The 17397-nt window shown below is 37.1% G+C and overlaps 1 protein-coding gene across 3 annotated transcripts in view; it reads right to left on the bottom strand.

Annotated features, from left to right (window-relative positions):
- Nucleotides 1-17397, bottom strand: part of pdpr (pyruvate dehydrogenase phosphatase regulatory subunit) — a 64132-nt gene that overhangs the window by 37715 nt on the left and 9020 nt on the right. For all 3 annotated transcript variants that reach the window (XM_059992600.1, XM_059992601.1, XM_059992602.1), the window contains 5 exons: nucleotides 16770-16903; nucleotides 16308-16389; nucleotides 15051-15214; nucleotides 9421-9542; nucleotides 2273-2390 (listed from right to left, as the gene is read on the bottom strand). In XM_059992600.1, coding sequence (XP_059848583.1) covers nucleotides 2273-2390; nucleotides 9421-9542; nucleotides 15051-15214; nucleotides 16308-16389; nucleotides 16770-16903 — 620 coding nt within the window. The remainder of the gene's footprint in view (nucleotides 1-2272; nucleotides 2391-9420; nucleotides 9543-15050; nucleotides 15215-16307; nucleotides 16390-16769; nucleotides 16904-17397) is intronic.

Here is a 17397-nt window from a genome sequence, read left to right as displayed (position 1 = left end):
CATGGATGTGGTAGACTGAAGGAATAGTTTCTATACTGTGCGACTATTACTCTATAAAGGCTATTTCAGAGCTTGGTAAAAGGCAATAAACAGCAGACTTATTTTAAGAATACCACAACTAATACAAGTGTTTCTCTTTTGTCCAATACAGCAGGAAAAATGCAAGTGTTGCACTGCACCATTTTGTAAACCCACTGCGCATCAGTGAAATATAGATTGGACAAGCTCACTGTCAACAACTCAAACTGGAATTACCCCTTACAGGTAAAAAGGAAAGCACTTCCTTTAAAAGGAAGTTCTTATGGAGTTGTTCTTTCCTCACACTGCAGTAGGCAGCAGCCCACTTTCCTGTGGTTGCTCCAAGCTGATGTGATCCCCTCAGTGTAACAGACCTTCAGTTGTATTTTGCTGCAGGAAAAATGTCCGCAAAAGTTTCAACTTCCAACTGCAGCACCTTAAGCAGAGTTATTTTCAACTCAGCTCCAGTAGAACCACAAATTGGTCTTTCCTTTAAGAAAATAATGAAAGAAAAGAAGTTTTTCATTTGGCCAATAGGTTTTCCTAGGTTAAATTGCTGGTGCTTGTCTTAGGTGTAACATAAGATGTTGACTCCAATAGTTTGATAAACACAAGAACTTGATTCATCTTTTATTGTGCATTTCAGTCCAGCTAATTGGTTCAGATTTGGCCCGTACACCCAGAACTGAAGAGCTTGAGTTTATGAGGAGAGACTGGATAGGACATAGCTTGTTTTCCTGAAGTGTAGGATATGGACTGGGGAGGAATGTAAAATCAAGAGGGGCATTGGCAAGGTAAATATTCAGTCTTTTCCACAGAGTAGGAGAGTCTAAAACTAAACAGCATATTGAAAGCAAGAGAGAAAATATTTTAAAAAGACCTGAGGGGTAACTTTGCTTCTTTTTAAAAACACACAGAAGATGGAGGCATATGGAATGAGCTGCCAGATAAAATGGTGGAGGTGGGTACAATTACAATATTTTAAATTCATTTGAACAGGTACACGGAGAGAAGTTTAGAAGAATACATGCAAATTGAACCAGCTAAGTTGAACAACTTGGTCAGCATGGATGAATTGGGTATTATGTACTGTATAATTCTATGACCCCTTAGGATATAATGTTGAGGCTTTATAAAGCACTGGCAAGGCCTCACTTGGAGTACTGTGAGCAGATTTAGGCTCCTTATTTAAGAAAGGATATGCTGACATTTAAGGCTCACAAAAATGATTCTGGGATTGAAAAGCTTGTCATATGAGGAGTGTTTGATGGCTTTGGGCCTGCATTCACTAGAATTCAGAAGAATGAGGGTGACCTCTTTGAAACCTATCGAATGTTGAATGGCATTGATACTGAGTGGATGTGGAAGGAATGGTTCCTATGGTGAGACCAAAGGACAGCCTCAGAATAGAGGGACATCCTTTTAGAATGGAGATAAGAAGGAATTTCTTTAGTCAGAGAGTGGTGAATCTGTGGAATATGTTGCCACAGGCAGCTGTGGAGGCAAAATCATTGGATGTATTCAAGGCAGAGGTTAACAGATTCTTGATTAGTCAAGGCATGAAGGAATACAGGGAGAAGGCAGGAGATCATAAGATGATGAGAGGCATTGATCATGTGGATAGTCAGAGGCTTTTTCCCAGGGCTGAAATGGTTGCCAGAAAAGGACACATGTTTAAGGTGCTGGGGAGTAGGTAAAGAGGAGATGTCAGGGGTAAGTTTTTTACTCAGAGAGTGGTGAGTATGTGGAATGGGCTGACGGCAACGGTGATGGTGATGGATACAAAAGGGTCTTTTAAGAGTCTTTTAGATAGGTACATGAAGCTTAGAAAAATAGAGACCTATAGGTAAGCCTAGTAATTTCTAAGGTAGGGACATGTTCGGCACAACTTTGTGGGCTGAAGGACTTTGTGGGCCGAGAGGAAAATGGATCAGCCATGATGAAATGGTGGAACAGACTTGATGGGCTAATTCTGCTCCTACATTTTATGGTCTTAACTACAACTATCAGACAACCAACAGAAACAATTATTTCTCTGGTCTTGTGTAAACAGGTGGTATAAATCAGATATTTATGGTTCTATTCTTAATGAGATTTTAATTAACTAATTTTTAAGGATTTAGTTGGTGGTGCTTTAAATATTATACACTATACATCATCTGTTCTAACAGTAGTTTGTCCTGAAACATGATCCCAAGCTTCAAGAATACATACAGGATGAAAATTTAATTACAGTGTGAAGTTAACAGCCTACCTGGTGAGTCAAGGGGTAGTGCCTGTTTGAGGGGTCGTGTCACCAGGTAAAAGTGCTCACAGGGATGCAACGGGACAGATACCGACTCGGCACTTGCTAAACCAAGCTCATACGCCCACTAGCCAAAGACAAAGTCAAAAATACCGTACAATGTTAGCTTCAGACATTTTACTCACAAAAGCTAGACTCCAAGTATCTCAGCCAACTTACTCTTTAAGACACCCAACAACCAATTGAAGTCAAAGTCTAATATTGAAACAAATTGCTCTAACATCAATTAACAAATGGAGCAATCCATGAGCACCGTTGATTGCAGTCCAATTATGTACATGATAAAAGCATTTAATTTACGACTGAGAATTAGGATGAAATCCAAATCTGTTATATTCTGCAGCAGAGGGAGTCAGATATAAAGGGGAGAGTCTCTTACCATCCATCCATGTAACATTTAATCTTTAATCCTTGAAGCATCTGCTCCATGAGCTCAGGTTGGCCTTCCAGGCACTAAAGGCCACTATCAATACAGATCTTCAAGCTACTTTGCATCAAGAAAAGCAACTGCATTCAACTGCATTTTAAAGGTAGAGGTGTAGAAAACTCAGGAATCTTCACAGGTCTGCCCCAGGTTACATGAGCGTTCTGTTCTGAGAACTGTTCATAACCTGAATGGTCCAAAGGTCAGAAATGCAGCTGCCCAGCAATTTATTTAAATAAAAACAATGGCCAACCAACAGCAATTGGGTGTCTTAACCACAGCGTTTATCTCAAATTATAAAAATATTCAACAACCCCTACAAATTAAATGACCTGGTGAGAGATTTATATTAATTAAAAGAAACTTTAATAGAATGTGTTAGACGGGGTGGAGTTTCAAGATGGCGACGTAAGCATCTGCCTTTTAGGCGCTCTTTATTTTTTCAACTATAATCACCCTTTAATCAAATCTTTTCGAACTTAATCATATGAGTTGCTACTTCTGATCAACTCTTTTTTGATCTAATCTTGTCAAACTTAAAATGGCTACAAGTAAGAAATCGGCTAAGGATCCTTTATCTATCGACACAGTCGCTAACCTTCTGGATTCTAAACTTGCGGGTTTAGAAGGCAGACTAGAAGGTAAATTGGATAGTAAACTGTCAAGTTTGGAAAAAAGGCTTACCACGAAAATATCTGATCTTGAAGGAGTTGTTAGATCGCTTGAAATTAAGTTTCAATCGCAGGCGTTAGATGTTCAGCGGCATGAAAATAAGATCACGACTCTTGAACAATCAATTTGTGAAAAAGCACGTACAATTGAAGTGTTGGAGAAGAAGATAGAGTCAACTGCTAAAACTTTGGATCAGTATAAGTTTAAAATTACTGATCTTGAAAATCGATCTCGCAGACAGAATTTGCGCATCATCGGATTTCCCGAAAAAGTTGAGTCCGGTGATTTAACTGAATTTTTCTCTAAATTACTGTGGGAAATTTTCGGTGATGAAGGTTTGCAAACTAAACCTGTTATCGATCGCGCTCACAGAGTTGCGAGGTTTTCGTCTACGACTGATAAACCACGAGTGGTGATTGTTCGCCTTCATTATCCTCGTGAGAAAGAGCTTCTAATTCGATTAGCTCGTAAAAAAGGTATGATCTCTTACAAAACCAATTCATTTCGAATTGTTGAGGATTATTCTTATGAAGTAATGAGAGCCAGAATTGCTTTTAAACCAGTGATGGCAGAGATTCACTCGATTGGACTTAAACAAGCTTTAATGTATCCAGCGAAGCTTAGAATTGTGCTGAACGACAGCAGTCAACGATTTTTCAACACTCCGGAAGAAGCGAAGAAATTTGTTGAAGAGTATCGATCCTCTAGTGCAACTTGAACTATGAGTTACATTGAAGATTTTTTTGGAGAGAGGATGCTATTTCATTTTAAGTTTTAACCCATGAAGTTGGGTTATAACTTCTTATCCTGATCTATGGGTCTGGGTTTTTTTTTACTACTATTATCATTGCTTATAGATGCTGTTTTAATTTTTATAATATCCTTTTTTATACATGTTTGTATTTTGTAATAATGAATTATTTTTTCAAAATGTCGTTTCTTCTTCCCATAAGTCTTTGCTTTTTATAAGCGTTTATTTGCTTGCCTATATTTAGAAATGGAACAAATGTTTTGAATTCTTTTTTTAGTCTTTTTTTTATATATGCTGTAGTGTCTATTAAATCTTTTTTTTTAAATTCTATTTTGATAACTCTTTTTTACTAAATTTTCTTATTAGATTGCTGAACTTATATTCATATTTTGTAATATAGCTTTTTCAAAATGTCGTTTCTTCTTCCCATAAGTCTTTGCTTTTGAAACGTCATCTTTGTATTTGAATATGGAATTTTTTCTTTTAAAGGTATATTACACTTTTAAATTTTAATGTTCATTTTTTTTTATTAATGATTTTTTGTTTTACTATTTTAGTTTTTTTTTTAACCTGACTGATATATATATATATATATATATTTTTTTTTTGCAACTCTATATTTTAATTTGGGTGTTATATAGTTTTTTTTAAAAAAAAATCTTCTTATGGAGCTGCCATCTTGAAATGGGGGTAATATTAGTATTAGTTTATGCGCCTGCCGCTTGGCTTTCTTTCAAAGGGTGGGGGGAGGGATCTTTTCTCACGCTTTTGCTTTTTATTTTTTTGCTTTTAGTTTATGGGCCGACTTTAAATTATTAATATTGTTGAGGTGTCATGATCTCCGGTTGCTCCTGAATCAATTTTCCTTCTTCCTAAATTGTGGGTTATGTGTCTTTTTAACCTTTTATGATACACACAATTAATATTGGTATGATGGATAAATCTATTAACTTTATCTCGTGGAATACTAATGGTTTAAATCATCCGATTAAACGTAAAAAAATATTTAAAGTATTCCACAGATTGAACGCTAATATTATTTTTGCACAAGAGACCCATATTAGGAGGGAGGATAATCAACGTTTTTTTAGGTTCTGGAAGGGTCAACAATTTCACTCGAATTGTACCGCTAAAATTAGGGGTGTGTCTATTTTTATAGACCCCTCAATTTCGTTTACACATTATGAAGTTATTTCTGATCCACAGGGTAGATTTTTGTTGATAACTGGTTCACTTTTTAATCGGAAAGTTGTTCTAGTTAATATTTATGCTCCAAACTTTGATTGCCCTGAATTTTTTAAACGTTTATTTACTTCCCTTCCTAACTTGAATGAATATATGTTGATAATGGGTGGAGACTTTAATTGTTGTTTGAATCCTTCGATGGATAGATCTAAACCTGTTCGAACTCTTCCGAATAGATCAGCTTTACTTATTAATTCTTTTATGGTCGATTCTGGAATTACTGAAATATGGCGGTTTTTGAACCCTAAAGATAAAGAATTTTCATTTTTTTCACATGTATATCATAGTTATTCTAGAATTGATTATTTCCTTATTGATCATCGTTTATTAACAGATGTTATTGATTGTAAATATGATTCTATTGCTATTTCGGATCATGCACCTTTGAAGTTATCTATCAAGATTCCGGACTCTTCTATTAATACTAGATCTTGGAGACTTAATGCTACTTTGCTTCAAGATCCAGAATTTATTACCTTCATAAAACAACAAATTGACTTATTTTTTTCAACAAACTATACCGAAGAGATTGACAGAGGAATACTTTGGGACTCTTTCAAGGCTTTTATTCGTGGACAAATTATCTCATATTCCGCTGGTAAAAGAAAACAAAGATATTCAGATATAGCTTTATTGGTGGATAAAATTAAAGAAATTGATAAGATTTATTCCGTTACTCCTACCAAAGAACTTTATAAGAAGATAGTTGAGCTTCAAATGGAACATAGTTTATTATTATCTTCTTCAATTGAGAATCAATTAATTAAGACCAGGGCTCAATTTTATATTCATAGTGATCGAACTGGTAAATTGTTAGCTAATCAATTAAAAGCTATTTCGACTAAGCGACAAATTATTAAAATTCGTAAACAAGACGGTAATTTAACTACTGATTATAAAGAAATCAATAACACTTTTCAAGATTTTTATAAATCTTTATATCAATCAGAATTTGATGGTGACCAGTCTATGATGGATAATTTTTTTAATAACTTGAATATTCCTAAACTGATAGATGAAGATTATAGCTTGCTTGATGCTCCTATCTCTATGGATGAAATAAGAGAGGCTATCTCATCAATGAATTCAGGGAAAGCTCCTGGTCCTGATGGTTTTATTGTAGAATTTTTTAAAACTTTCTCTTTATTGCTTTCTCCTTGGCTATGTGAAATCTTTAATGATGCGTTTGTTAAGAAGAGATTACCTCAATCTTTTTATGAAGCTACTATTTCTCTAATTCTTAAAAAAGATAAAGATCCTACTTTATGTGCATCTTATCGCCCTATATCATTATTAAATGTAGACTCTAAGATTCTTACAAAAATTTTAGCCATTAGATCAGAAAAGGTACTATCACAGATTATTTCAGAAGATCAAACTGGTTTTATTAGGAATCGGTATTCCTTTTTTAATATTAGAAAATTAATTAACATAATTTATACTTCATCACCTACAACCCCAGAATGTGTTATCTCATTAGATGCTGAAAAAGCTTTTGATAGAGTTGAATGGACATACTTATTTAATGCATTGAGAAACTTTAATTTTAGTCCTAATTTTATATCATGGATTAAATTAATATATTATAAACCTGTTGCTTCTGTTCTTACAAATAATTATAGATCCTCTTTTTTTCAATTATCTCGTGGTATGAGACAAGGTTGTCCTTTAAGTCCTTTATTATTTAATATTGCATTAGAACCTTTAGCCATTGCTATTCGTGAGTCTCCTAATATTTTTGGTATCATCCGTAATGAGAAGTTATACAAACTATCACTTTATGCTGATGATTTGCTGCTATATATTTCTGATCCTAATAGGTCTATTCCTGCTATTTTATCCTTGTTGGCTCAATTTGGTAGTTTTTCTGGTTATAAATTAAACTTAGATAAGAGTGAATTATTCCCCTTAAACGCGCAAACTTTATTGAATGACAGGATGCCATTTAAAGTTGTTACTGATAACTTTATCTATTTAGGTATAAAAATCACCAAGAAATATAAAGATTTATTTGGACTGAATTTTTTACCTATGCTTCATCAAATTCAACAACTTACTACAAGATGGTCTCCCTTATTTTTATCATTAGTTGGTCGGATTAATACTATTAAAATGATGATTTTACTGAAATTTTTATATTTATTTCAAGCTTTACCAATTTTTATTCCTAAATCTTTTTTTGATAACATTGATTCAAAAATTTCCTCATTTGTGTGGCAAAATAAAATCCCTAGGTTAAGCAAAAGGCAATTACAAAAATCTAAAAAAGATGGTGGTCTAGCTTTACCTAACTTTAGATTTTATTATTGGGCGAATAATATTCGTAACCTAATGTATTGGAAACTAGATTTGGACTCACCATTGTGTCCACAGTGGGTAAATTTGGAATGTAGTGAGGTAAAGGGATATTCTATATTTTCCGTTCTTGGTTCTTTTCTTCCTGTTGATTTAGTTAAATTCAATAAACAGATATCTAACCCTGTTGTCAAACATACACTATGAATTTGGTTTCAATTTCGCAAATTTTTTAATCTGAAAAACTTTGTTCTGGACAGCCCTATTTTATTTAATTTTTTTTTCAAACCTTCATTGACAGATCAAGCTTTTAGCATATGGAAAAGGAAAGGTATAAAATGTTTTCGTGATCTTTTTCTTGAAGGTACTTTGATGTCTTTTGATCAACTTTCTAACAAATTTAAATTACCTAAATCTAATTTTTTTAGATACTTACAAATTAGAAATTTCTTACATAAAATTCTCCCATCTTTTCCCAATTCAACTCCATCAGATTTTTCAGATTTGATTTTTACCTTTAATCCTTGCCAGAAGGGATTAGTAGCTTTTATTTATAACATGATTATGAAGATACAGCCAGAAATATCGAATAGAATTAAACAAGAATGGGAAAAAGAACTTCGATATAATATATCAACAGATAAATGGGAAAAAATTTTACAAATGGTTAATTCCTCTTCTATTTGTGCTAAACATGCTTTAATACAATTTAAAATTGTACATAGAGCTTATATGTCTAAAGATAAGCTTGCTCGATTCTACTCGCATATCAATCCTCAATGTGACAGATGTCACTTAGAAGTGGCTTCATTGACCCACATGTTTTGGGCATGTCCCACTTTACATAACTATTGGAAGGACATTTTTGATGTCATTTCCTCAGTATGGAATATCGATTTACAACCCCATTTTATTACTGCAATTTTCGGTATACCAAATGAAGATGGTAATCAGTTTTCCCCTTCAATCAGACGAATGATTGCCTTTGTAACATTAATTGCCAAAAGGTCTATATTACAAAACTGGAAAGAAGTAAATCCTCCTACCACATCTCAGTGGTTCTCTCAAACTATTTCCTATCTGAGTTTGGAAAAAATTAGAAGCACTATTTTTGATTCTTCAATTAAATTTGAAGAAACCTGGGGACCATTCATTCGACATTTTCATATGAATTAATTTGGCCTATTTCAGATCCTTTTCTCTACTTATCCTTGTTCAGGTATGGAGTTCCAGAGTTTTTTCTTGACACTATCACATATTTATAAACTGTTATTATTGCCCATGTTAGTTCAGTTTAGTATTTTTTTTTCAATATATATTTTCTTCTATATATTTTCAATTTTTTTTTTCTTTTTTGATGATTTTGTTTTTTTTCATATATATTTATATAGACTTGATTGATTTATGTACCTTTTGTTGACTGATGTTTAATAGGATATTATTATCCTATTACTAATGTAATTTCAAGTTTATTGAATTTGTAATCTATTCATTATCATGTTTTGTTTTTTTTATATATATATGAAATTTAATAAAATGATTGAAAAAGGAAGAAAGAAAAGGATGTGTTGGTTTACAGCCACCATCAAAGTGTGCTCCATGTTAATTCCCTTGCTTTCCGGCTGGCATGGGAAAGCACAGATTGAACTGCAGTCAGGAGTACAAAACAGATATTATCACACAGACCCATAGCCGGTACAGTTTGCTTACCTGGCCTGCACAATTCACAAAGAATTCACACTCTAAGTGCCCTCTGTCAGTTTCTACTCCAGTCACATGACCATCTTCGACCATCACATGATTGACACTGGTGCCTTCATATATCTTGACACCTGGATTAAATAACAGGTTAAATCAAAAAACAGATCTCACATTTCACCAACTGAAGTTCCAAGAAAAAGCAGGAGCAGGCCACTCAGCAACCATTTCAGCCCTGGGAAAAAGCCTCTGACTCTCCACATGATCAATGCCTCTCATCATCTTATACCCCTCTATCAGGTCACCTCTCAACCTCCGTCACTCCAAAGAGAAAAGGCCGAGTTCACTCAACCTACCCTCATAAGGCAGGCTCTCCAATCCAGGCAACATCCTTGTAAATTTCTTCTGCACCCTTTCTATGGCTTCCACATCCTTCCTGTAGTGAGGCGACCAGAACTGAGCACAGTACTCCAAGTGGGGTCTGACCAGGGTCCTATAGAGCTGCAACATTACCTCTCAGCTCCTAAATTCAATTGTACAATTGATGAAGGTCAATACACCGTACGCCTTCTTAACCACAGAGACAACTTGCACAGCTGCTTTGAGTGTCCTAAGGACCCGGACCCTGAAACCCCTCTGATACTCCACACTTTCAAGAGCCTTACCATTAATACTATATTCTGCCATCATATTTGACCTACTAAAATGAACTACTTCACACTTATCTGGGTTGAATTCCATCTGCCACTTCTCAGCCCGGTTTAGCATCCTATCAATAACCCGCTGTAACCTGACAGCCCTCCACATTATCCACAACATCTCCAACCTTTGTGTCATCAGCAAATCTACTAACCCATCCCTCCACTTCCTCATCCAGGTCATTTATAAAAATCACGAAGAGTAAGGGTCCTAGAACAGATCCCTGAGGCACACCATTGGTGACCGACTCCATGCAGAATATGACTAGTCTAAAAACAACTCTTTGCCTTCTGTGAGTGAGCCAGTTCTGGATCCACAAAGCAATGTCCCCTTGGATCCCATGCCCCTTTACTTTCTCAATAAGCTTTGCATGGGTACCTTATCAAATCCATATACACTACATCTACTGCTCTTCCTTCATCAATGTGCTTAGTCACATGCTCAAAATATTCACTCAGGCTCATAAGGCACGGCCTGCCCTTGACAAAGCCATGCTGACTACTCCTAATGTTATTATACCTCTCAAAATGTTCATAAAATCCTGCCTCTCAGGATCTTCTCCATCAACTTACCAACCACTGAGGTAAGACTCACTGGTCTATAATTTCCTGGGCTATCTCTACTCCCTTTCTTGAATAAAGGAACAACATTCGCAACCCTCCAATCCTCTGAAACCTCTCCCATCTCCATTGATGATGCAAAGATCATCGCCAGAGGCTCAGCAATCTCCTTCTTCACCTCGCACAGTGGCCTGGGGTATATCTCATCTGGTCCCAGCAACTTATCCAACTTGATGCTTTCCAAAAGCTCCAGCACATCCTCTTTCTTAATAGCTACATGTTCAAGCTTTTCAGTTTGCTGAAAGTCATCACTACAATCATCAAAATCCTTTTCCATAGTGAATATTTAAGTATTCATTAAATACCTCTGCTATTTCCTCCGGTTCCATACACACTTTCCCACTGTCACACTTGATAGGTCCTATTCTTTTACGTCTTACCTTCTTGCTCTTCACATACTTGTAGAACGCCTTGGGGTTTTCCTTAGTTCTGCTCATCAAGACCTTCTCATAGCCCTTTCTGGCTCGCCTAATTTCCTTCTTAAGCTCCTTCTTAGTCGCCTTATAATCTTCTAGATCTCTAACATTACCTAGCTCTCTGGACCTTTTGTAAGTGTTTCTTTTCTTCTTGACTAGATTTATTACAGTTTTTGGTCACAGTTCCTGTTCCTGTACCCTACAATAACTTCCCTGTCTCATTGGAATGTACCTCGACAGAACTCCATACAAATATCCCCTGAATATTTGCCACATTTCTTCCCTGAGAACATCTGTTTCCATTTTAAGCTTCCAATTTCCTGTCTGATAGCCTCATAATTCCCCTTACTTCAAATAAGCGCCTTTCTAACTTATCTGTTCCTATCTATCTCCAATGCTATTGTAAAGGAGACAAAATTATGATCACTATCTCCAAATTTCTCTCCCACTGAGAGATCTGACACCTGACTAGGTTCATTTCCCAATACTAAATCAAGTACAGCCTCTCCTCTTGTAGGCTTATCTACATCCTAAAACATCTGAAACCTTCCTGAACACACCTAACAAACTCCACCCCATCTAAACCCCTTGCTCCAGGCAGATACCAATCAATATTTGGGAAATCGATTTACTAGGATGTTACCTGGGTTTCAGCACTTAAGTTACAGGGAAAGGTTGAACAAGTTAGGTCTCTATTCATTGGAGTATAGAAGGTTGAGGGGGGATTTGATCGAGGTATTTAAAATTTTGAAAGGGATAGATAGAGTTGACGTGAATAGGCTGTTTCCATTGAGAGTAGGGGAGATTCAAACGAGAGGACATGATTTGAGAGTTAGGGGGCAGAAGTTTAAGGGAAACACGAGGGGGTATTTCTTTACTCAGAGAGTGATAGCTGTGTGGAATGAGCTTCCTGTAGAAGTAGTAGAGGCCAGTTCAGTTGTGTCATTTAAGGTAAAATTGGATAGGTATATGGACAGGAAAGGAGTGGAGGGTTATGGGCTGAGTGCGGGTAGGTGGGACTAGGTGAGATTAAGAGTTCGGCACGGACTAGGAGGGCCGAGATGGCCTGTTTCTGTGCTGTGATTGTTATATGGTTATATGGTTAAATTAGAATCTCCGATCACGACAACTCTGTTATTATTACACCTATCCAGGATCCGTTTCCCTATCTGCTCCTCGATATCCCTATTGGGCGGCCTATAAAAAAAACACGCAGTAAAGTTATTGACCCCTTGCTGTTCCTAACCTCCACCCACGGAGACTCCGTAGACAATCCCTCCTTGGCGTCCACCTTTTCTGCAGCTGTGACACTATCTCTGCTCAGCAGTGCCATGCCCCCACCTTCTTTGCCTCCCTCCCTGTCCTTTCTGAAACATCTGAAACCCAGCACTTTAAGTAACCATTCCTGTCCCTTAGCCATCCAAGTATCTGTAATGACCACCACAGCATATCTCCAAGTATTGATCCGCGTTCTAAGCTCATCCACTTTGTTCACGACACTCCTTGCATTAAAATAGACACATCTCAAACCTTCGGTCTGAGTGCGTCCCTTATCTATCACCTGCCTATCCTCCCTTTCACTCTGTCTACAAGCTTTCTCTATTTGTGAGCCAACCTCCTCTTCCCCAGTCTCTTCAGTTCGGTTCCCACCCCCCAACAATTCTAGTTTAAACTCTCCCCAGTAGCTTTAGTGAACCTCCCTGCCAGGATATTGGTCCCCCTGGGATTCAAGCGCAACCCGTCCTTTTTGTACTGGTCGCACCTGCCCCAAAAGAGGTCCCAATGATCCAGAAATTTGAATCCCTGCCCCCTGCTCCAATCCCTCAGCCACGCACTATCCTCCACCTCATCCTATTCCAATTGTTTATTTTCCTAATGTCTTGCTTTACCTGCATATCAACTTTCACTGCTTCATGTACCAGGACACTGAAATCCCTCTGAACAACAAAACCTTTCAATCTCTCAACATAATTCAACTTTCTACTTTTCTACCAAACTGCATGGCCTCACAATTAACTGTTTTTATTACATATAATATTGCATTTGTCATATTCACTTAGACTGTCTGCATATACCTGAAGTTACTCTGCAGCTCTCCCACAACCACTAAAAGTTTATATCACCAGTAAGCTTGGTTATTCTATTTATTTAGATTTTGTTCAGATCACCCACTGCGGATCGTATAGGAACTCCTGCGTTATGACTGCTTGGGCAATGGAAATCTGCTCTTAGAACTCACAAATCACAACACAAAAAATTGATATAAGGAATAAAATTCGTTCTCATAGAATGCATGTGAAAATAAATATATACACAGACAATTCTCATCTTTCATTTCTTGATGCATATGCAGATGATGTGGCTTCACATTAGGAGAGAAAATCCTCACAATATGGACCATTTTCTGGGAACACAACCCTCAGTAATGGTGGGGTCACCTGTCTGCAGTTAGGGTTCCAACACAATAGCCTTGCAGCATCTTTCCTCATCATAGACTCCCAACCCCACAATAACCCATTTATTCTCATTCATTAAACATTTACATCCACTCACCAATCCCAATATGCAGAGGAATATTAATCCAAACCCATCTTATTTAAGTCTTCACATAAACCTCAGGTGGCAGTTTACTGAAGGCCTACTGAGTCCAAATACATCACATCTACCCTGTTACAACCTCAAAACATATAGACATGCCTGTCAAATACAATTCTCCATCCATGCTTCTAGTATGGTGTATTTTTCAGAGTTACTGCATTTGCTTCAATTACCCCTGCCCAGTCCCATTTATCTACAAGTACTCTGTTATCACTCTCCCAATTTCAGCACTCCCTACAACTAATGTCATGCTAACGATCTACATATTCACATTTACGCTCCCTTCTTTCTTAAATAATGTACTTACTTTCTTTCAAATTTTGGGAACTGCAGTCAGACCTCTGGAATTTTGAAAGATGGCACCTAGTACATCCAGTGTATGTGTGTGTATCTCTCTCTCTCAAAACCTAGTGATGCAAGCCACTTGGTTCTGGGGATTTACTGGCTTTCAATCCTATTAATTTCTTCAGTTATTTTTAACTAATTGTTTTATTTCCTTCAGTTCTTCTTTCATTCTAGATTGATTGTTCTACGCTAGTGCAAGATTTTCCAGATCTGTTTCAGGAGACACAATATTTGTCTCACTCTTCGTCTATTTCCTTATTTCAAAATATATGCAATTTCCCTTGCCTCAGGATGCCAGTTACTTTTGCTTAAATTTTCCTTATCCATAGAGTTTATACAATCTGCTTTGGTTTTTCTTGCAAAAATACTTTTGTATTTCACCTTTGCTTTCCTTACCATGCTGAATTCTGAGAGAGAGAGAGAGCGAGAGAGAGAGATTTAGGGAGGAAATTCCACAACGTTCCTAGCAGGTAAAATAAAGCCAGTGATAATCAATTAAAGTCAGAGGTCAAAACCAAAGCAGAAAATTTATATTAACGCATTTCAGCAATCAAGAAAATTAGAGGAAGGGAGGAGAGGCAGCTAGGGAATTTGTAAACCGCAGAAACAAATATTGGAGTTACCGACAGCAATGTGTTTGAGGGTGGGCAGTGATTTGCTGAGTGGAGCAACCCACTCAGCAAGAGTAGCAGCTCATGAATAACAACTGTGGTTAACTTTGAACTCGGGTTCATAAGACAGGGATGCAATCCAATACTCACTTGAAGAGACCACAAGTACTTTCACAGGAGTGCACAGTTCACTGATGGTGGGACGAGGGAGATTTATTAAAAATAAAAAACCATGCTTGACACCAGAGGCAAGAAAGATAACCCATTATCTAGACATCGTCATTAATAAAATAAGCTTAATTGCACCACTCATCATTAGAAAATTATCAAATTGAAATGATATGTAAACCCACCACTGTTTACAGCAACTCTTGCCAGTGCCTGAGCAACATCTGGTGGTGAGATGACAGCATCCCCTGGGACGTGCATTGCTCCAACCAGGTCATGGATGTTCACTAGAGGGTGCAGTTGTGCTACCTGCTTTGGACTGATGATGTCACAGGCAATTCCCATAACCCTGACGACATACATGAATGACATATTTAATACTTGCAACAAGCAACACACATACCTAAAAGACATTGAGCAAATTACTGGGTTCTTATATGGAAACTCCCAATATAATTATACAGGACTTACTATGATGGACCATCATATATCTTGCTGAATTAACTTTTAACTAATGTGAACACATAATTAATGTGCGAATGTCATTCACAGAAGACTTTTTACAACAAACTCCTGGACTAACAGGATATGTTGAACTGCTTATCAGAGAACTAATCAAACTTCAAAAGATCAGTCAGTTCTGTTAGCCACTGCTCTTGACTTCTCTAACATACACTACATTGCATTATGCTCAGGAGAGAGGACAATTGCTCTGCTCATTGCCAGTCCTATCCACTGGTCCACTGGCACTCCCGTTCACTTGGCTTTAGGTATGTGACAGTGATGAGATTTTTTACACATTATCCTCTCTCCACTCCAAGGGGAACCACCCAGCCTCGGTACAACCAGAACCAAGAGGTATTTGGTAATGAAGACAGGAGCTGCTCCCCACGTGGATTTTCAGAAATTAATACTAGATCCACCATCGATGGTGGTGTACACAATGCATGCCAATGATTAAATGATATTCTTTGGAAAGGAGCGTTATGGTTACATTTGGTTGACAATTTAGAATCTAGATTCAATGATAAGGTATTAATGTATCTTCCTATAATGTTTTGATCTCTGCTGTGTTTATAAAGCTGAGTCTCTAAACAAAGTCTATTGAACTAACTGGTGAACACAAACAGAGCTTTTCAAAGCTGGCCATGCACAGATATGCAATTATCACCAAAAATCAGGTTTTCCTGTTTCAATGTAATCTACCCATATTTTGATCAGGTGGATCCATTTTAAAATCCTTGCAACTCAACTCTAAAGCTCTGATTGATTGCATTAATACTCTAAATTGTACTGCATCCACTGCTTAGTCAGCTGTTAATAGTAGTCCGCCAATTATCACAATGTAGGCACTTTATGAGGTATTCTACCTGCACATTCTGTTATATGCTCCTATAGGACATTCAAAGATATTAAGCAATCTGCAATTTGTTTTTACTTACTGTAATCGGGAAACAAGACGGCGCAATGAGATAAGTCGATCCTGTGTCTGAGCCAGTGACATTGATCCAGTTTGCACATAACCTGGTAAAGGCAAGTAGAAATCAGTTTGAAGCTACAATTCTGCACACAATTACTGTAACAGGAACCCTGTAACCAGTCCTCACGTAAGTAAATATTGAGCGCAAATAAGCACGGAGGCGTTAAACAGAAACATTGCAACCACTCCCCAATAACATACTTGAACACTGTTAGCAGAAGCACAACAGGCATCCGACCCTACATAATCATAAAGCATAATATACAGCATAAAAATAGGTCTTTCAGCCAACCTATTCCACACTGAGTGTGGTGCCTTTCCGTGCTGTATTCGGCCTGTATCATCTATGCCTTCCCTATCTAAGGACCTGGCATCATAAATATTGTACATGTATCTAGCTTCAAAAATGCCAAATAAGTCTTACCAGTGTCAATGCCAGTTTCTTGTGCCAAATGCTGATAAAGTTTGTTTGAATAGTCTGCCATCTGGGTTTCTATACCAATATGCTTGACAGTGCTTACAATGCCACCACAAAGACGGGTAGTTCCTCCAGCTAACCTGCCAACATTAAAAAACAATGACGTCTCAGTGAAATACCAAAGGAACACAGGCTGGCTGAGGATCATCTATTACTCCCATCTCCTCCCAAACCATGCTTCAAACACAATGGGGCTAATCATACATAGTTGTATTCAGCACATTGTCTGAAAATATCTTCATTAATTGAAATATAAAGCAGCAAAACAAAGATATTAATGGAAATAAATATGGGGATATGCATTTCATTGACCAACTAGATCCCAGTAGTCGTGATGCACACAGGATTGGGAGAAAGTTCGATAGGCCAAACTTAGGGAGTTAGGAGAGAAATTAAAAGGACCTCAAAAGGTAATAATCTCAGGATTGCTACCTATGCACCATGCTAGTCAGAGTAGGAATGGTAGCATGAATATGTGGCTTGAGTAGTGATGCAGGATGGAATCATTCAGATTTTTGGGGCATCGAACTGCATCTGGGGGAAGTGATTAATAGGATGCATCCTAGGGTACTGA

The sequence above is a fragment of the Hypanus sabinus genome, chromosome 17 (genome assembly GCF_030144855.1).
Source record: "Hypanus sabinus isolate sHypSab1 chromosome 17, sHypSab1.hap1, whole genome shotgun sequence".
Lineage (NCBI taxonomy): Eukaryota > Metazoa > Chordata > Chondrichthyes > Myliobatiformes > Dasyatidae > Hypanus > Hypanus sabinus.
This window is presented reverse-complemented; position numbering and strand designations above follow the sequence as displayed.